Below are 21,548 nucleotides of genomic sequence, written 5' to 3' on the forward strand. Positions count from 1 at the left end.
ATGGGATTCCGTTATCTCGATAATGGAATCTGATCTTTAAAAAATAGATCAGCTATCATATAAGGTTCTAAAAAAACAACTAAAATTTTCCTCAAAAATAAAACAAGTAAATTAGAAGTTTACGAGCAAATTTTATGCATGCATATATGGTTTCTATTTGTTATAGCGCCACATGAATGCTTAAGCCATTTGATAACATGTATAACATATAGGTAGTAACTAAATTTAAACAAAAATATGAAATTAACCTAACGAATGCAGTTTCTCAAACAAATTTGTAGAAATACAACGTAATGAGAGACATGATTACATAGATCAACAGGGGACCTGGACTACGTGGGTGGACTACCAAGTTAGCTTATCTTGGATAATTAAATAAAATAAATTATATTGATTACAATTTACAATACCTCAGAATCAGTCGATACAGACAGATATTCTATCTCTTATGCTATTTTTTGGATGTCATTTCTCTAAATATAATTAAAATTCAGAAGTTTTTCGCATTTCGTTTGTTTGCTCGCCTAGAATACGGTGAGTTTTTTTTTAGTACAGTATAGAAGAGAGTGAGTTTAGATGATACTAGTTCTAAAATATAGAGCCCATCTGACCAGGTTAGACTGGCCCATGTATGGCCCACCTTACTTACGGCCATATCAGAAGTGCCGAACCCGCCGTCCTCGGCGCTGGCCGCCTCCCTCCCTCTCCGTTCCCCGCGCCGGAACCGTTGGCCTCTGCACCGGCCACCGCAGGCTTTGAGGAAGCCATGGTTCCTTGGTTTCTTTCTGGATATGGTGAAGAGGGAGCAGTATATGGCTGGGGAATGCGCCGGACTGCGACTGTGCACGTGCATGGAGGACCTTGTGAAGCCCTCCGCTCGCAGGAATTCAAGTCCACCGAATCCCTCCGAATGCATAAAAATAAGGTAAGATACAATATATTTTCATTTTGGTGGACGATTTTGGGGCAAATTAGTAGGGTAATATTTCGCCAAACTATAGCAATGTGCTCGGACTACTTCAACACTTCTGTAGATTCGGCGATTCCCCTTATTATGCTTAGGAAAAAAATTATCTTGTTGGCATTGACTTGGCATTACGAGGTTATCATGATTCCCCTTCTGGCCTTCTGTGCATGATTGGGTAGGGAGGAGATGTAGAGTTTTCTGTGCATTGGTTGGGCAGGGCAGGGAGGAAATATAATGTGATGTACACCGTCATATGATTGTCCTTTTGACTTTCCACCATTCTAAAGATACACCAGCTCACCAGCGTGATGTATTATCTGTACACCATATCGTAGGTACTGGCTGCTAGTACATTATTTTAGACCAGCTCCTGCTTAGGCTGTGTATGGCAGGAAGCAGACTTTAGCATATTTCTGTGCCCACCGTTTTCTGTTCCATATAGGTTTCCCTGTGTCCAAATGGAACTTAAGAAATGATTTATTTTTATTTTTTACATTTTGACCCGAAGTCAACGGAATACAATTCTTAGGCTCAGCCTCAGACTTTAAAGAGGGTTGAATCAAATGAAACATGACATGTTTGACAATTCGAGATACTATTGTTACTTGTATCATGTTCAAACTTCTAACATGAAAACAGAACTTGGGACAAGAATATTTCCAGAGCAACTGCAAGTGCACTTATGATGATTTATTGTTTTGGACCATCAGCAGAGTTTACTTACGTAATTATCTTTGTATCATACCGGCAGACTAGCCTGGCTAGCTACACTTAGTCACTTACCAGCGAAAGCAATTTATCTGATAGGATTGATCATGGCCTCTCTATTTTTTTTTCCAGTTCTACCAAACACGCAAGTTTAGGTGTAGGTGTAGTAGTTGGTGCCTATGACTAGATTTGTTTTTCATTTTTATCAGTGGCAGAGCAAACGTATTGCTCTGTCTAACATAGAGTGAGTAAATGCATTTGATCTTCTCTTCTAAACTTGTTTCCCTTGTTTTACTGATTTCCTTTCTGTTATTTGGCATTTTCAATATGAATAAAGTAGAGGCTCTAATTTTTTTTCTTCCACAAATCTTAAACAAGTATTATTACAAGTGAAGTAGTAGGTGATTGCAAATTGTACGCACAATATGCTTTAGATTTGAGCCTTTCACACATGGAAAACATATAAACACACATCTCAGTACTGATGTGAGTGTTAGGCATGCTACCTCTTTAAAAACATGTTTTGGCAGTCAATTTCTTGGAGGAAAAGGGTGCGGACTCTTACCTGCTCATAAGAAAGCATACTTTGCTCTAAGGCAATGATATGCTATCACTGACTGAAACATTTGCTAGTGATTCTTGAGGGAAGCTGATGATTGTGACAATCAAATATTACTAGTGACAGTAGCATGTCTTTCAACTACCTTTTTGGGTCTTTCCTGTAATTCCTACTTTTTTTGAGTCACTGTTGGTTGACATGACAGATTTTAGTCAACCCTCTTAATACCTGACACAGCAAATCTCTTCTGCATGCTAGTATTTTTTTTTTAATTTATTGCTTGCACTCTGTGTAGAGGCTATAGAAGATGGCCTCATCCATCCCTAGATCACCAAAGAGTAATTCAGGAAAAACATTTAGAACTTGCATAAAATGCAGCTAGGGAAGCATTTCTTTATATTACGTCTGGCATAGGATAGATGGCCTCTAGTGTGGCAGCAGTCAGCAGTATTTTTCTTCATTTATGTTGTCACTCAAGCTATAGCTATACCCTCTGCATGCTAGTATTATTTATATTTTTTTAATTTTTTGCACTATGTGCATATATCTAGATGGCTTCGTTCATTCCTAGATACCAATGATTAATTCAGGAAAAGCATTTTTCTTTCTCGAGAAAATGCTAAAGCTTTGTGTCTTGACACATTGATAGAAAGGAAGTTATGTACACCATTGTATCAAAATTCAAAGGGGCCTCCAAGCAATTAGGAAAACAATACTGCAGGAACTAAGATATGGTGGCACATAAAAAGGAAAAAGAGAGGCAAAACAATCCAAGCATGGGATATTTATGTAACAGTAGCCTTAGATGTACGTCCTGCAAAAAGAAAAAAACCTTATATGTACATGTATACACTCCATATGTGTAGGCTTGTTTACTATTTCTATCTGAGCCCACAAGTGCATGCAAAAAGCAAAACAAAATACGTAAAATGTGGTAAAGGATAAGCCTAAAATCCAGAAAATGCAAGCCAAAGGCTATTCAAGCTATGCATTCAGGTTACATCAGGCAATCACTCATGAGCTCTTCGTCGAGTAGGATTTCTGACCAACTGGGCAAGGGACTAATGATGCAGTTGCAGTTTGAGGTGCTGATATCACAAGTGTTGGAAGCCGGCATGTCAGCGAGTGGTGGAAGGGAGTTTTCAGACAGAAGCATCCTTTTCTGGCTAATGTTCTCTCCCTCACCGTGGCGCTGCTCATCGCTTTTCACATTGATGTTGCCAATTGAGTGATCATAGGTAATGCTAGGCATTTGGTTCTGTGGTGCCTGCCCAGCTAATTCAGTGCCACCAATACCCTCCAGTACCCTTGGAGAAAGCATCTGCGGAGGGCTCAGGAAGCTGATCTGCTCCAGGTCTGTAGTCAGAGGGTTGAGGCTGCTGCTGGTTGTAGTGGGGCTGGCGACAATGGAAGCTGCAGAGTGAAGCAGAGATTGCATGTACTGGAGCTTGGCAGCCTGGACTGCCTCAGACTGCAGCCAAGCAGTCTGGTCATCCAAAGGTTGCTGCTCGAGGAACTGGCGAAAGTTGGCAAGTGCAATGAGCTGAGGGAGTGCAGAGAAGAAGTCTGTTCTTGGGCGGTGGGTCATCGGATCAATGCCCATCTTGATGAGCTTCTTCCTGAGGTGAGTGTTCCAGAAGTTCTTGATCTCGTTGTCTGTCCGTCCAGGGAGATGCTTCGCAATAGCCGACCACCTGGTTTAGTTACGTGTTAGTCAAAGCACTTCATGTGAGATTTATGCAATGGATGGTAGGTGCAGTCAGTACTTGTTTCCAAGGATGGAATGTAGCTGAAGGATGGTTTGCTCTTCCTCCTGAGAGAACTTCCCTCTCTTGATGTCTGGCTTTAGGTAGTTTGTCCATCTTAGCCTGCAGCTCTTACCACACCTGTTCAGGCCTGCAACACAAAATATACCGAGCAAAATTTCGTTGAAGGGCATGTGCATAAACAGGAAGGAGGGAGGGAGAGAGATGTATGAGTACCAGCAAGTTTAGGTAGGGCCCTCCAGCTTCCATGGCCATGCTTCTGAATGTAGTTCATGAGCTTCTCATCTTCTTCAGTTGTCCAGGGGCCCTTCTTGACGCCATTATCATCACTACAAGGTGGCCTCCCCATTGACGGATAAGAATAGGATAGGTCAATGCCAGCAAGATGGGGGAGATGATCTGCCTCCCCTTCGTATCTTGGTGTTCTTATCTTCCAGATTGCTGGTCACCAGAACATAGCTTTCCTATATATAATGGCTTGTTGATCACTGTTTCTTAGAGGAATAACACCATGCTAGACATAATTATACAAGTGCAAAAAACTGATATGCCCTTCGCATTTCATGTCACTTTCTAATAGAGAGCTTGTTACTGGTGCATGCAGTTGCATGTGCATGGTCTTGGGCAAGGGTCTTGGCTGCGTCCATACTATAATGTATTTTGACTTGAGAATGCTGGCGATTTGGGCAATCGACATGACCACAATGAGATGGCGACAGAAATCTCACCGGCTTCTTTTTCCCTACCTTGTCCTGTGTTCTAGTACTTTTCTGTGTGTAATGTTGTGCTTGGTTCTGTTAGATGGTCTACAATTTTTTCCTGTTATTTTCTGTGTGTAATTTGGACAATTGACATGACCACAACGAGAATACCATAATTTATATTTTACAAGAGTTCCATGAGAACGTTTGCTTTTGAACAATCGCCAAGTTCTGAATAATAGGTTGTCTACATTCTTTCCCTTTTCAACTGAGGTAAATAATACTTTATTATGGAATGGAAGGTAACCAAATGATGGAGCTGCAACTCAGGATGCTTTGACTTGAAAATTTTGTGTTCGTACTTCTATGCTTACTTTGTATTTCCTTACTGAAATTGCAGAGGATAGGGAACAACGGGTCTGGGATCCATGCTCAAGGCAAGGAATACAGCAACTAACCAAGAAACTTCGTGGCTGCTAGCTACTAACCTGGCATGTAATGCATTTGGATAGTTCAGTGACACTACACCAGAGAATCAGACTCAGCTTACTTGTCGCTGCCATTTGCAGGACATCGAATTGGACAAAGATAAACCCTGGAACAAGTTTACTGGACCACACCAAGTTCTGTATAATGGTGAGGCCCAGATCGTGTCACATGTTCGCTCTGAGTTCAACGATTGCAGGGAGATCTAAAACACATCATCCTTCAACTTGAGTTTAAACAAACGGAATCCTAGATTTAAGGTCCTTGGACGCACGACAAAATAATGGCAATGGAAAAAAGGCAATAATGGTAATTTCAGTTTCCTATTTTTCTTCTTTTTCTGTTTTGTGACTTGTGCCTGTAACTTTACTTCAAAGTCGACTTTGTCGACCTCCTTCGATAGATAAAGAGCACACTGTGCCTTTTCATAAAAAAAAGAGAGAATCCATTTGCTTGTCCCTCTTCATAACTATCACTCCATGTGCTTTGCAAGGGTGGGTTTTGATTTTACATTTCTGAAAAAGTAAAATACACCACTAGTCCATGAACTCAGCAAAAATGAACACTTTAGTCCACGAACTCGGAAAACGCACACTTAAACTCCTAAACTGGAACTACTGTGTCACTTTAGTCCAAAAACGATTCGTTGAGGCTTAAGGGTGTGTTTGGTTGGGCGGCCAAGTTGGCGGGTTGGGGCCAACCACTTTTTTCTGGTTGGGGCCAACCGCCTGAGTGTTTGGTTGTGTGGGTGGGGTGAACCCAATTCGTGTTTGGTTGTCTTAGTCAGACTGAATGGGTCGGCCCAGTTTGGCGTTTGGTTGTCTAGTTTTTTTTCGTTCCAAGCCGACCATGCCCCTAAGCCGAACACGAGAAAAAATTGTTTTGGGCCAGTTAGCACTGCGCGGGGCGGCCCGACCCTGTGAACCAAACACACCCTAAATACACCACGTGGCCACCACGTCAGCTGCTAGAACCGCGGGCAGCTACAAGATTTTCTCAGATTTTCTTTTGCAAAATCACCGTGTCCAAGCCGCTCCCAAGGGGCAAGGCGGCTGCGCATCTTGGGGCCCTGAGAACCACGCCGTTGCAGCCGCCGCCTCGCTTAAGGTTGCTATGAAGCTCACAATGCTCAATTTTGACGAGAGCACGCAGGTGAAGGGGTCACCGAAGCCGACGTGGCGGCCACGTGGCGAGATTAAGCCTCGCTGAACCGTTTTTGGACTAAAGTGACACAGTAGTCCCAGTTTAGAGATTTAAGTGCGCGTTTTCCGAGTTTGTGAACTAAAGTGTTCATTTTTGTCAAGTTCATGGACTAATGGTGTATTCACTCTTTCTGAAATCCATCCATGCATGCAACATGAGAGAAAAATAAGGAACGAAAGTGCTCTCATCAGCTTGTATGTCTTCCTCCTGTCCTGTTCTTTTGGTCCATAAACAAATGCTCCTTTCTGTTGATAATTCATGTTGTCTGTTTTCTGATGTCCCATGACTCCTGGATTTAGTATCTTACTGATTAGGTTGTCTAACTGGATTATTTTTGTTTGTCTAGAGTATTCTAGTCCATTTTGGATCTTTAGCAACTCAGTACAATGCTTAAACAGAAACTGTGCCTGGCCGCTATATGAACTTTTTTCGAAAAGCCGGAAAAGCATTGCGTCTCGTTGTATTGAAAAGGTAGAAGAGTATTTACAAGCCTAGAGAGGCCGGGTACAAACACACGCAAGACACAATTAGTGCACATCCCAGACGCTATATGAACTTCATTAGGACTTGACTGATCAGATCAAATGGTTCAGTTTGGAGACATATTGAAGGTTAATTTGGGTTGCTAAGTCCAATTTGGTCTCCATACCCTATGTTTATGAGTAGTGTTGCATCATTATTGGTTCTTTTTAGGTTTATTGTTTGTAAAGAAATAGGGAATCCCACTGTCCCAGTCAAAGCTGGTTGATTCTGTCGTCCTTGATGATCTCATCACATGAAAGTCCTATGATCTTTACTTAAGCCACTCCTTGGTTAGCCCTTCATGCCATGCCATGTCTAAATACATAATATTGTTGCCAAACCAGTCTGTGTTATGCACGTGTACATAAATCTTTTGAAGGAATGACTGTGGAACATGTGATTCTGAATTATTCATTGTACGAACACTCAGTAAAAAAGTTGACCAATTTTAGTATATCCTTTTTCTACCACAACTATCCCCATCTTTTATTGGGTAAATTGCAGAATCATTTTTTTATTCCTTCAAATTTCGAAAAACCTATGTGAATTAACATGTACAACAGTTTCCCAAGCCTTTTGATCCTACGTTAGCTTGTGGGTAGAAGACAAATATTTTTCATCTTCCGTGGGTTGCCATCCAACAGGTTCAAACCTTCGCCAGCTGCTTTTTCCTTGCAGGTTCCATTTATTAATCCATAATCTGCCAAGATCTTTGCTGATGTCTTCTACCCGACGATATAGAAATCACGTGGGAAAAAAGGTACTGTTTTTTCATCGGATATAGGTTTTGCAGTACTGTACTGAAGAAGGCTATTCTAATTTGTAATGTGTTGTTGTCCGATTTCAGGGACCTTCTACCAGGAAGAACAGGTGACCTACTGGTGAGTTTGTATACCAAATGCTAGGATCTTATTCATTTCCAAAGTTGCCATGCGTAGCTGAAATGATGGTACATGATAAAATAATTGTGATTGAACAAGAGCAATATATTTACACATTTCATAAGAAAAATGGTTTACCTTTTAACACAATTATGCTTGGTATCATTTGACTAATTGTTCAGGGGTACATCTTTCATTGCATAATTAGGCGGTCGAACATCCACAAGCTCATATACCTTGCATAAGCAAGCACATGAATGGGTAGTTCAGCTATATCCTATGGTGCACAAGCCTATGAATTGCAAGTATATGTTATGGAAGAGAAGAACCGAACCAGCATATATAAGTATATAAGTTAAACACAAGATGATGGCATCAATGACACCAGCCTTTGACATGTGTACATGAAAACAAAAGTTGGTGCAGACAAGTGGGTAGCAGTAGCACCTGGAGCAATCGTTTTAATTTAGGTATCTGCGTCCAGTGAGGAACATTATCCTTCATCGAAAACAGATTTTGCTGCTCCTGGCACCCTGTAATAGCAGCCTCCAATTCTTTGTTAAATCTTGGAGTGTTTGGAAACTGTTGTACTGTTGCAGCTCCTCATTGGGGGTTTGCAGTATGATGCTAATGGCAAATCTGAGTACTACTACTACCTCCATTTACACATTTTCATGATTGATTTATTGTTCTCTAGTATACATGTAACCACATTTTTCTCCAATTTTCGGTCAAATTGACCAGAACCAATATAATACTATGAAAGATTTTTGACAGCTATAATATATATTTATGTATATTAGTGAACAAGTAATATTTACTACTTTCTCTGGAAAAAGAACTGTTTGAAAACGAAGTGCTTGTTAGTATATTATATATGCAAATAAAATCCAAAAAGATCCCGAAAGAGAAAAAAACAGAAACAGTTCAGCAGCAGCCAGCAATTTAGCTTCACCCCCTATTGACATTTCGGCAAAGTACAGGGTTGGACCCAGTTTTTCCCAACTGTTTTACACCCAACTTTGCAGGAACAAAAGGTTAATAACAGTGCTAGCTTCTTATTTGGCTAGCACTGCTTCACTCGTTGTCCACACTAGTATTATGCTTTACACCCAACATTGCTGGAACACGGTATTGTTTACTATTGTTTTGCTGCAAATAAGAATAAATGAACAATTATCCCCTGATCTTCATATGTTTATATTTCTCAACACAAAGTCTAGCTTGTCGTACATGCAGCACAAGGTTAGTATGTTCGTGCTTTCATGTTTCACCAATAACACAAGTCAAAGATGGTTAATCTGTCAGAATAGCTTTAGTGACATTAGTTCTTTGACTAACAGCCACGAGACTAACACTGACAAACACAATAAGAAAGTACCACGTCCTCCGAACTGCACATGCATGGAGAATTGGAGATCCAGCTCAGCGGCTCGTGATATGAAAGCAAAAGTGTTTAGTTATACGAAAATATCTACTCGTAGCAGGAGAGGAGGCAATAGATTGATCCCGTCCTTTGAGTTTTGGGAACAGAGGCTAAAAGGATATCTGATCTGACCCCCTGCTATTGCAAAACTTTTCTTCTTTGGTGTTTTGTGTTGCCAATAAAACAATCACTCCAACTCCTCAACCGTTTCGCCGTGCGACGCAATCTCGAAGCAACACGCTGAAAGGGGTTCACAATGAAGTGGTCGTCAGCATTCCACGCCTCTGCTTACGCTGCCTTCTATGGTGGACATGAGATGGTCCCATGCTCTGAAGATTTGTGGAGTTCGAGGGCTCCTATGCGCTGCAAATTCTTTGTCTGATTGGTCCTTCAAATTCGCTGTTGGACGGCCGATAGATTGGCTCGACGTGGGCTGCCTCATCCCGTCATCCGGCACGCTGTCCCTTGTGCGATCAGGAGTCGGAATTGATTGCACATCTTCTCTTTGGTTGTGTGATGTCACGTCCGGTGTGGGCTGCGGTGCTTGCACGATGGGAGGAACCAGACTGGCTTCCATCTACTGACAATTTGCCAGCTGAGTGGTGGGCGTCCAGACTTGTGTCGTCTCAGTGCGACCTGGCGACGGCCATAGTCTTGGTTTGGTGGATGCTTTGGAAGCACAGAAATGCGATCGTCTTTGATGGAGCTAGTCCGGACGTGGCGCGTGTTCTCCGGTCGATTGTGGTGGATGGTAGCCTATGGAGGAGTGGTGGACTCTTTAAGGGTTAGGGTGAGGATAGTTTAGTAGGCAACATGTGGAGTAGGCGTGAGTAATCTTCTTGTAATCACGCCTTAAAGGCGTTGTAACTTCTCTGCAATACTCCTTCAATATATATAAGTCCACTTGGATGTATTCTAGAAAAAAAAACTTTTCTTCTTTTCCACATGGCTTGGATTCTGAGGTGAGGATTCAGTACTCAGTAGCTGCAGAGTCTATATAAGTTTTCGTTTTCTTTTTAGGGAAAGCCATCCTGGCAACTTTATTGATTGGATAATAATGTTACATCATTAACCTCTATGGAGTCTAAATTAGTTAGATATGTCAAACATTTGTCGTTTTTAGTACAAAGTTATAATAAATCACAAATAAATCAACGACAGTTATTATGGATCAGGGAGAGTACTATATGAGAGCCAGAGGGCAGAGGGAATGTACCCACTTCAGCTTACAACACCATATAATTTCAGAGTCATGAGACTAAGATCAGACAGAGAAACAAGGACTGCACATATGATCACGGAATGATTGAAGGTAAATCAGGAGCGAAAGAAATCTCGCAAACTGCACAGTACATTAAATTGGGCATCACAAAGAGTGGTTGTACGAAAACTAGGATGTGGCATCAGACTTCACAACTGTCGTCGGTTGCACTAGCAGTTACATACAATTTGCAAGTGTCATCGGTTTCCATAGAAACCCCTTACACAGTTCAGACTTCTCAACTGTGAATGTCTTACACTTGCAGTCCAACATAACTAATAGGCGAATCCGATAAGTTAATATTTTTAATGTTGCCTGTCACCCGAAAGGCTAAAAACGGTTCACGATCTCCACTTGTGAACTTGTTTGATCCAATCCCTCCAGGCAGATCTAATCCAGTAGAAGACTTGCATAACTTAGTGAAAATGGAACAAGGAAACAAATCACTATCAACAATATATCAGGTACAGTAGCTAAGTGGACAAGTATTAGAAAAGCTAGTGCTAGTGTTCATTGACAAGCAAGCAGTGAACATGTATTAACTGGTAACCTAGAGGCTTCCCCTCAGATATGACACATTTATGATCACATATCAGGGCTCAAGAACATATAGTTCAACCAATATGGTTCTGCCGTACTTTGAATAATTGCCAACACAACAAAGTAAGCAATGTAGCGTCCTTAACTGGTAGTGTTCTCAACATCAACTACAGGTGTGCCATCCATTAAGAATACAAAAACATGTTTTTCATGTAGAAGTCTACACAAATGAAGTAAAACATACAAGAGTACCTTATCTAGTAGTAGAAAATAAAAAATGTACATGCAAAGGTAGAGTTGTTTAACTGCTAATATGGAGCATCTAAGGCATGCTGCCCGTACGTAAGATAATGCCCTAAAGGCCTATAAGATGTAAGCAACCGCTCTTAAGACAATACCCAATTTTTATTTTTATTTTCACAATTGGCAGAAATAACAAAATAAAATCAAAATTTAGCTTTTCCACGTGATAAAACTCTGAATCGAATGGCCAATTATTTTTGTACATGTCTCCAACTAACTGCAATGTGGGGCACTAGTTTGACTAAACATGAGAATTTCCGTAAGTTTCATGTGCCAAGTGAAATTGGACAGTGATGAATTAGTACCTACCAGGCTACGACACAGCAACTAGACATTTGGGACTGAACTTTTAAAACCCTGAATTCAAGTATATGCCAACAGTAATATGAATAATTTACCTGCTGTAAGCGCAATTCTACAATCTCATGCCTTGATCAATCGTCATTCATAGTAGGAACTTTCTCTAATTATGTAAACCTGCATTATTTATATAACAGAGGCTGCATTGTTAGCACTTAGCACTGGCGCACACGATTTTCCCAATTATTAGGACTTAAAAGAATCCCTCCTGACTCGTGTAGAATTGAAAGTCAGGCTACAAACAAACTGATATTTACAAGTATTCTTCGATCCATTTTGAATGGAGGAATGTGGTAGGGATGCTGAAGGAATAGTATTGTTTCCAGTAAATTGCATACAAAATGTTAGTATACCAAACACGTCCATTTGTATTATAGAAAGAAAAAAAACCAGGTCAATTTGTTGTTTTGTGTGAATAACAAGACACTGCTTGCAAGTTTCATATTGTAAACAGTTTAATTCAACAACACACAGAACCACAGAAGTTTGATGCATATTGAAGTGCAGTTATAATATGACCATTACCAGTTTTTCTCATGTAATTCAATCAACACTGACATCATTATTTGGATAGTTGGATGTGCGAATACTGTGAAACAATCATGCAATTGGCATCAGCAACCCAACAAGCAAGTTTCAGGATATTTTTTTGGAACTAGTTGTATACGCTATACAAAATGACGCATCCATTCTCAGTTCCGAACAGGGTATTCAGAACATATTAGAATCTCACCTTGAACTTTGTCCTCTCAATCAGCTGGAACACCAAGCAATCACCATCAACCAGCTTGTGATCAATGGCGAACCCCCTCCACCCAGCACTGAGGCCCCTCTTAAGCGCAAGGTAGAGCGTTTCAGACTCATCATCCTCCTCATCCACCAAAATTATCCTCTCATCACGCTTTGGTAGATACTTCCGGCAGAACTGCGTCGGAAGGCCCTGACAGTACACCCAACAAGGCAACAAGAAATCATCAGTCTCAATCAGGGAACTGATGCAATCAAATCATCAGTCTCAAACAGGGAAAGAACTGATGCAATCGTGGATGCTCTTGCTTACCAGCCAGAACCCTCCGGTGACATGAGATTGCGTCATGGGCTTGACAAAAATGGGATAGTCGGAACCCAATTTGTCCTGCAGCTCTTCGGCCTTGGTGATGGTATAGTCCCTGGCCTCGTCGGTCGCGTACACTCGATTTGTTAAGTCCTTCCTGGTGCTGTACGTCCTGCTCAAAAACCAGATACTACAGTACTAAGTATGAATTGATTTTTTTTAGTACAGACCTAGAACAGTAGAATCTGTTGAGATATTACCTCCTAGGCTTCTTCTCGAAGGCCAAGGAATCCTACATGTACATGTACATATACATAAAAATGCATTCTTGGTTTAGCATTTGGTTAAAAAGCAGAAAAAATAATCGAAATCCTTAGTAGTATCAGTACGTTATACTACCTCGTAGCGGTACTTGGGCTGTTCCGGAAGGCTGGCGACACGGCCGGACCGCCGGAGCGGGACGTCCTGGCCGGCTTCCCCCTGCGCTCGCGACTTCCGCTTCAGCGACTTGGCCTGCGACACCAGACGTACAGACAAGTCAAAACAACCCGAATCGAGCAGGAAGATAAACCGGAGTTCAGGCGACCGATCTGACCGGTGACGGCTTGGCGGCGGCCTCGCGGACGGCGGCGGAGAGGTGGTGCAGGCGCAGCTCCTCCAGCTTGCGCTTGTTCTCCTCCACCTGCCTCCTGCGCTGCTCCTCGTACGGGATTGCTCCAGCCATTTCCTGCCTCTTTTTTCCCTCGATTTGTTCCTCTGCTTCAGCTGTTTGGGAGATTTTGGAGATGAACAGGGCAGAATGGGGAAGGAGACGAGAAAGGAAAGCTGCGGCGGCCAATAAATTAGACTGGCTGCCAGCCAGAGGTGCCCATATGGAGCTGGTTTATGGACCGCCAGCGCCTGGACGGGCCTTGACCTTATTTGGGTGCATGGACTAAGTTCACAGAGGTATCAGGCGAAGAGCCGCGAGATTCAAAAGTTCAAACGTGAACTGAGTGGAGGATGCAAGGGAGGAGGCGGAGCAGCGCAGCTCTGCCGTGCCATGTGAATTGTCGTTGAAGGGCCACAGAGCAGTGATAAACTGGGTAGATAGTTTCGTGTCCGGACTACGGAATACCGGATGATTTCTTCAGTTTTCCTATACGTGCCGATCTTTTGTGTACTCGTCTTTGTCAAAAAACATAGACACTCTTTTTTTTTCCGAAACCATATATTTTTTATCCAAAAAAAAAGAGAGCATTGAAGTCCTTGAAGCACCGAAGCATCACTGCTGCAGCGAGCCGATAACGTGCGTTGTCGTCGCTCCCCTGTCGGAGCCAGCCTGACCTTGTCGATGATAGCCGGAAGTCCTCTTCATGTGCCTCTAAGAACTATGTGTGTCTGAATCGATATAAAAATCTGACACCAAATCTCGCCGAGCATGCACATCAAGAAACCCTAACTTCGCCGATCTGAGGGGACGATAGGAATCGATGTATGGTCTACGTCGCGAAGGCAATCAGAGGTCGGAGGACCATCTCGATGATGAAGTGTCGCCATCCGCTATCACCCCTCCTTCATCGGTAGATCAAAGACCACACCATCTTCCGCCCATGTAAGGTTGATGATCACATAATAAAGAGTGAATTTTATTTGTTTAACCTCTATTTGATGATCACATAATAAAAAGTAACATTTTCTTCTTCTAATAACGCAACTATTTTGCGTAGCTTAGTGGCGATCTAAATGAAGGTCAGCCTATCCGATGGTTCATTAGACCAACACCGCATCAGGCTAACATGCCTCGATCACTTGAGCCCGCAGTGTGTTACTCACGACCTCACCTTCATCATAGGAGAAAATGTTATACACATCACCCGGCTATAAAACAATATGTGAAAGCAAAGATCGAGAAAACCATACTTGTAATGGCACCTTCGTGCAAATCGGCATAAGGCTCTTTGCCAATGAGAAGCTATCACATCAACTGGGGCGGAGGCAAGAAAAATTGTCTACGGTAATAGAGAGAATTATCAGAGAGGCAGAGCAGAAAAGACGATTATTAGGGGGCCAAAGTATAAAAATACACATCTAGTAGTATAAAAAATAGGGACCTAAACAAAATTTCTGAATCTTAGGGGGTGGGGGGCAGGGCCCTGCTAACCCCCTTGCGACAGTCACTAGTTATGAAAAAGAACAAATTACCTTTTTAAGAACAAATCACTTGCGACAGTCACCGGTGGCATTGTCCCCCGGTCTGTCAAATTTTACAATTAACTAGGCATATATAATTGATCTTCTCGCCGCTGCATCCAACAGCTCAGTTGACATCCACGTGAGTGTCCCACGCACTCTACCAGAAACTAACGTCCGGTATTTGACCTTCAATAGGCCCAAATCACACACCTGGAGCAAGTAACATTTCTTAGTGTCTTAAATAATAGTCTAAATGTAGCAAGTATTTAGACAAGGACTTTGAATATGGGATATGTGGGATCTCTCAGATTGACAAACAATCTACGGACATAAAAGATTGAGAATGCTATCGCATTTGGATCACACAGTAATGCAAGCTTGGACAGTTCGATCCAGAATTTGGTTTTCTATGATAAAACAAAACACAATTTCAAAACAATGAAATATTGAGTTAACATGAAGGAATAAGTACATTTGATACCCTGAAATATGGTCCCAAGTCCAATCTGAACCCTAAATTCTGAAACCGCCATATTCAAGTCAGAACTTCAAAAATAGTTTAACTTAAACCATTAATGTTTTAAATTTTGGTGTTTTTGGAAATTTGAAAAACACATAGATATTAAAAATATGACTACTTAGGTCACGTCTTTAAATAAAATGAGATAAATAGATTCTTCATGCCAATTTCTTATGCATGAGACAAATTGTCTTAATTAACTTTCGTTGAGTTTTTGCAGGTTTCCAATGCATAATATTCCATGTGTTCACGATCATTGCAAACATAGAACCATCCTAAGTGACCGATTAAGGTTTGAAGAAGGATTTCACATTCCAGGGTTCTCAAAAGATCTGAAACAATTCACTGGTTTTGAGAATGCTATGAAGTAAGAACTAGAAAAAAATGATCAACCAATATGATCATATATTATAAGCAAAAATAGCAACAACACCGAAGACAAATAGTTTTCTTTTGTCATTTTAGTACATGACATAAATAGTTATATTTCTTGATAATTTTTTCATGTTATAAGCTCATAGCCTTCCCTACATAACACGTTTTGAAATAGAACAACTTTCAAAACCAGTATAATGTTCATTTCAAACAGTTTCAGAGAGTTTAGGGTCTAATATAAATATATATTTTTTGAGGAAAAATGCAATATAAATATTTTTTGGTTGATGTCAGATCAAACACAATAGTTCATGGTTGAAAATTGACTTGTTTGTAAATTGAAAGAAATTGCAAACTCTCATGCTCTGATGCATCCCCAATAAACAACTGGCCTGGTTGTGTATCCTCTAAATTGTGTCATATGTTTCTCTCATTTTCTTACCGTTACCCGTACCCGTACCTGCCAAAGGGACTGGTACATGCGGGTAAAAATCTCCATGTTAAAATTTAACAATATAGTCATAAACAACAACATATTTCTCAAAAACCAACAATCTTGTCATAAACAACACGACATCAGCACGTTGTAAACAACACCACCACCTCGAATATTCTCACCCCACATAAATTTGTAAGTGTCTGCTGGCCATCGCCAAGCCCGCTCAATTAAGGCCTCGTTGATGAGCGGCAACTTGCCGTCCTCAAGGCGATGGCTTCTGCCTGCACTAGTTGGCCTCGAGCCTGCCAAATCTGGCTTCCGTGCTCTGCTGGCACCATCCCGTGCTTTGTTGGCACCATGACGTTCATGTCCACCACCGTCATGGTCTGCTCCAGCGCCACGATGTCCACCACGAGATCCATACGATCCTTCCTTCTCTGAGCTCTCCCGGTGCATGTGCATGCTGAGAGCACCAAGGCAGCAATTCCAGCCAACAATGTTGTGGGTTGTTCATGAAAACCTGCACCTTTCTTGTTCAGGCGTTCAGCAGTATGCTAGTTTAGTGCCAATGAATCTGAAGACTGAAATCAACTTTGTCCAAGCAGATTTTTCTGAGTAGTGTCGAACTGTTGATCGGTTTTTTTTTCCCGCGAACTGTTGATCAGTGTATATCATATATCGATGCAACTCAAAATGGATACAGCAGTAGTGTTGATCAGTTTAATATCATCGACCGATGAAATTATATCGAAACCTTGATGTCCAGAATGAGTCAGATGTTCAGTGTAACAAGTACACGTGTGTTTTTTTAACCCAAACAAGTACGCGTGTCGATAACATCTCAATTAGATGCCGAATGCTATCGAACTTGTATAGCTATCGGCTGCTATATTAGCTGCACCTGTAAAACTTGAATGTCTGTAACTTCCAGACTGTGAGCGTTAAGCAACTTTTTTAAGAGTTAAATGCACCGATGGTCTATGAACTTGGGATGTACGTGCAGGTTAGTCATCGTACTTGAAAACTACTAAAATCAGGTGTTATAACTTGGCAGGCTTGAGCACCTGCGGTCAAAATACGGTTTTGTAAGTTCGCGTGCTGATGTGGCTTGCCGACGTGGACTAAATGGGCCAGGCCGGCCATACAATCTTGCGAAAAAACCCTTCACTTGTTTCAGGCAGGGACTAGATCGTAAAACGAGATTTGGTTAATTTTTCGCCATGTTAATGATGATGCCATCGTTGCCAACGGCAGCGGCGAGCGCCCGTACTTGTCATTCCTAGTGAGGCCGGAGCACTCTTAGAAGAGCGAAGAAGCTAGCAGCTTCTGCACGTGGTGGCGTGGCTGGACCTGTTGCGGCCGCCGCAAATGAGCTCAGGTGAGAGCAGATAAAGAGCGAGCCCGTTCTTCCTTGGCGCGACGACGCGCACGCCCAGGGCGCGGATGGCGTGGTAGAGAAACGGATTCGGGATGAGGGAGGCCGTGGCAATGCGGGCTAGGCGTGCAGGAAGGCGAAGGGGCGACGCTTGACTGCTACTCGTGCTCCTGCTCAGGAGATTCTTCATGGCACTCGTGCTCGATCCAATGTGCTCCTGCCCGAGAGATTCTTGATGGCCGGAGCCTGGAGGAGACGGGAAGTGGACGGGAGGGGGGCTCCTCTGCTGAAAACGGGGTCTCGCTGAAAGTGAAAGGCTTTTTGCAAAATTGTATGGCCGGTCAGCGCCATTTAGTCCACGTCGCCAAGCCAGGTCAGCGTCCATTCTTACGAAATCGTATTTTTGACCACGGTTGCTCAAGCCTGCCAAGTTATAACATCCGTTTTTAGCAAGTTTCAATTACGATGACTAATCTGCACATGTGTGCCAAGTTCATAGACCACCAGTGCATTTACCTCCTTTTTTAAGCAGGTTACATACTCCCTCCGTACGGAAAAGATTGGCGCAGTCTTATTCACAACACAACTTTACAATTAAATCCTACAGTTTTCATAATAGTACAATTACATTTGGCAATATCAAATTACACGCATCTGCAATTTCCTCGATGCCGTCGCACGCTGTTGTTGCCTCTTGCCTGACGAGCTCCGCCGCCTGACATCTCCATCGCCTGCCACCATGCATCTCGGCCTCTGCCTTTGTAGGCTCCTCCGCCTTCCCGCATCTCAGGCAGAGTTCTGCCTCTACGGGTCCTGGGGCCGCCACATCGAGGCGCCTGGTGACCTGCTCGGTGCTCTCCTTCCCCCCTCCCATACCAGTGGGTGCACATAAACAAGTAAATAGGCTCAAGAACAGGGACAAATCAAGGAGTAGAAGGAAAGAAACAAGAAGAGAGAAGAGAAAACAGATGACTTAATTACCGGCGGCGACCTTGAGGTGGGTGGGCCAGTCGGTGGCTGCCCTTGGGGATGTACTCCAGCAGCTTCTCGCCGCCACCGGATCCGGCCTCTAGGCCACCGGATCCAGCCTCTCGGCCACTTGATCCGGCCTCTCGGCCACTTGATCTGGCCTTCTTGGAACAAAGAAGCCACCACCGAGTTGGATCTTTCCAAGGGAGGGGAAGCTGGAGCGCGCCGCACGAGGGGAAGCAGGAGCGTCGCAGCACAGTGGAGGGGAGAGGAGGTGGAGGAAGGAGGAAATCACGAAGTTGGAGAGCAGAGCACGGCACAGAGGGGAGGGGACGAAGTCGTCGCGGAGATGAGAGGGAGCGGAGGAGATGAGAAGGAGGTGGAGGAGACGAAATGAAAAAAGTCAGGACGTTTTTGCAAAATAACGGGCGGCCTAGTCTTTTCGGCACGGAGGGAGTACTTATTAAATCGAATCATCTTTTGAGAATCAGACGCTGAATTATGCATGCTTTCATATACTCTTGTTGCATCAATTCCCAGGTCCAGTTGCAGTCATTTCTTTTACTTGTTGTACTGCATCTGAATTTTATGGACAGCGGTGTGTCGAGGGATGAAATACGGTAGTAGCATCGTACCAGCGCCAACGCGTTGTCATTGCAGTGATTTCATAATCTTCCTGTTCTAAAATAGATAAAAAAAATATTTTGAATATGGCAATTACTATCTCCGTTCTCAATATAAAAATCATATCTTTTTCCTAAGTCGAATTTTTTAAAATTTGACAAAAATTATAGAAAAAAATATCAACATTTAGAATATCAAATAGTTTTATCACGATGTATTTAATAAAACTAATTTAGAGTTTGGCAGATTTTATTTTTCCGGGTAGGTAGTAGATGTTTGGCTGTGTATTTCTAATCATCATCAATTTTAAAGCAGAGATAGTAATCCACAGGTCAGAACGCAGTTCAGTACAATAGTACTCCCGTTCAAAACCGTACCAATATTTATGGAACAGAATGAGTAGTATTTCACGCTTCCGTCATAAGTTCAGTTTAGTTCACCAACTCCAACAATAATCATAAGCAGAGGCCTAAAAACTCCTGTAGGTTTGTAGCCCTTTTGGCAAGCGATTAATCACAAAGAGATCTACAGAAAGCTAGAGGGAGCAAAAGGTTAGTGCCGTCCCAAACGACGAAGGCACATCTTCTATGCTTCTATGAGGAAAATCATGCTACGTACGCTGGAGGCGGCTCCCCTGTCCCACGGAAGGAGGCGGTGCGGGCGACGAGACGACGTCCAGAGCCATGGACGCCACGGCCTTGGCCCACGCCATGAGCTCCCTCTTCATCCGCTCCTCGTCGCCCCAGATCACCGGATCCACCGCCCGCTGGTCCTCGTGATCCGTGGTGAGGAAAACCGGCCTGACGGTCTCCGCTCCCGTAGCCGTAGCAGCCATCTGATCTGAAGATCGAGCGAACTACTGCCTTTCCGGTCGATGGACTCGTGCCGCTTCAGAAGATCGTCAAGAGCGAGCGGCTAAGAACTTAAGAAGTAGGAACGCAGCTGCAGAGAGGATGAATGCTGTGTGATGCAAGGAACTGGCTGGCGGCCCCTGGTTTATATACACGCAGAACGGCGGGCATGCGTGCGTGTAATCTAGCGAGAGAGAAAAAAGTTTAATACTGGCTCCGCGCTCCCGGGGCGTGTGGCGCCCAGCGCACCGCGTCTGCTGGGAGTTGGTTCCGGCGTCGCCGTCGGGCGGCATGGGACGGAGGCGAATGTCCTTGTTGGACAGAACGCAGAGAGTGGGACGGGCTGCGCTCTGTACGAATGGTCTGCAGCGAAGAAGCGGCCAACATCGTTTGGACTTTGGGGTGCCGACTGACAGGTGGGTGCTGATGGGTTTATCGATCGATAGGTCGTGCTGTGCACATGCGTGCCACGAATTACAAGCAAATTAGGATTAGTCGTACTACTACAAGTTAGTACTCCAGTTTTTATGATGACCATGGGTGTGGATTGATCCTTGCGAAGATTCCATTTGCATGTGCGCATCTTGATCGAATGGAGGGTAATTAATATTCTTTTTTTTATTTCCAGTGCCGTGTGCTCGAGTGTGACTAAATTTAATTTTCTATCTTTAGATTATTCACCAAGGGCCATTCTGTACTCAATGATGGATTTTAAAATTTGTTAGAAACTGTGTGAGATATGCATGCTGGTTGGACAATAGTAGAACTTGTAATTAAGTTAGGTGTTTGAGTCGAGCCCATATAATTTAGACCTTCGTCACTCGGACTAAACAAAATATATACGGAAGAACAGAGTGTAGCTCAGGTGGTTATTTGGTAGAATCAGCCCCCCCAACGTTCAAGGTCTAGACTTAACATTGATGCTCGCATTTTTTGAATTTATTCTCGGGTTTAACCGGCGTTGATTTTTCAATGGGAGTGACGTACTCGTTAGCTACGAGGTGCCTCTGGTAACGCCTCGTACATAGGGCCGAGCAGGGGTGAGTGTGCGTGTGACGAGGGAATAACCCTTCGAGTTCTCAACCTTCATATATCCGATACAGCCCAACAGGGGTCCACTCGAAGGCCCATCAAGTATATGCAGGTCGAGTCTCTCAAAGTGCGGCTCAAGTCAAGGAGCATAATCTTTTTGTACCAGAATAAACTAATCCAATTGTAACCTTCCCGATAATCATGCCCGAGACCTAGCCGCCGGTATATAAGGCTAGGAGGGGGAGTCGGGAAGGGGGAACCTCTACACACACGCCAGATCCATTCACGCATCATAGCTTCATAGCTTCTCTGTAATCTCGATCAATACAATACACCAAAAGCAGGACGTAGGGGTTTTACCTTCCGAGGGCCCCGAACCTGGGTAAACCTTGCGACTCCCCTAGTATTTGTTAGTCGACAAGATCGCTGGTGCACCCCGTGCTCTCCTTCA

General features: G+C 43.1%; 2 protein-coding genes and 1 long non-coding RNA gene across 4 annotated transcripts; all 3 read right to left on the reverse strand.

Annotated features, from left to right (window-relative positions):
* Positions 1-2,986: 2,986 nt before the first annotated feature.
* On the reverse strand, positions 2,987-4,531 carry LOC100842092 (transcription factor MYB93). Its single transcript, XM_003560854.4, has 3 exons — positions 4,217-4,531; positions 4,001-4,130; positions 2,987-3,928 (listed from the first exon to the last, which is right to left on the reverse strand). Exons 1-3 carry the CDS (start codon positions 4,347-4,349, stop codon positions 3,232-3,234), a joined length of 960 nt encoding a protein of 319 aa, XP_003560902.1. The 5' UTR covers positions 4,350-4,531; the 3' UTR covers positions 2,987-3,231.
* A 5,972-nt stretch (positions 4,532-10,503) lies between these two features.
* On the reverse strand, positions 10,504-13,589 carry LOC100840502 (B3 domain-containing protein Os06g0194400). 2 transcript variants are annotated; one of them, XM_010229542.3, is made up of 7 exons: positions 13,333-13,589; positions 13,137-13,250; positions 12,998-13,029; positions 12,744-12,909; positions 12,417-12,623; positions 11,722-11,800; positions 10,504-10,870 (listed from the first exon to the last, which is right to left on the reverse strand). In XM_010229542.3, the coding sequence occupies exons 1-6, from the start codon at positions 13,459-13,461 to the stop codon at positions 11,765-11,767; spliced, it is 684 nt and encodes a 227-aa protein (XP_010227844.1). In that variant the 5' UTR covers positions 13,462-13,589; the 3' UTR covers positions 10,504-10,870; positions 11,722-11,764. The 2 variants fall into 2 exon arrangements, with proteins under 2 accessions (XP_010227844.1, XP_010227845.1); XM_010229543.3 differs by having other exon boundaries at positions 10,504-10,895.
* Positions 13,590-19,557: 5,968 nt separating this feature from the next.
* LOC100840802 lies at positions 19,558-20,216 on the reverse strand. Its single transcript, XR_729642.3, has 2 exons — positions 19,833-20,216; positions 19,558-19,749 (listed from the first exon to the last, which is right to left on the reverse strand). It is a non-coding gene; the product is annotated as an uncharacterized LOC100840802 (long non-coding RNA).
* Between the last annotated feature and the right edge of the window lie 1,332 nt (positions 20,217-21,548).

Source organism: Brachypodium distachyon, chromosome 1 (genome assembly GCF_000005505.3).
Source record: "Brachypodium distachyon strain Bd21 chromosome 1, Brachypodium_distachyon_v3.0, whole genome shotgun sequence".
NCBI lineage: Eukaryota > Viridiplantae > Streptophyta > Magnoliopsida > Poales > Poaceae > Brachypodium > Brachypodium distachyon.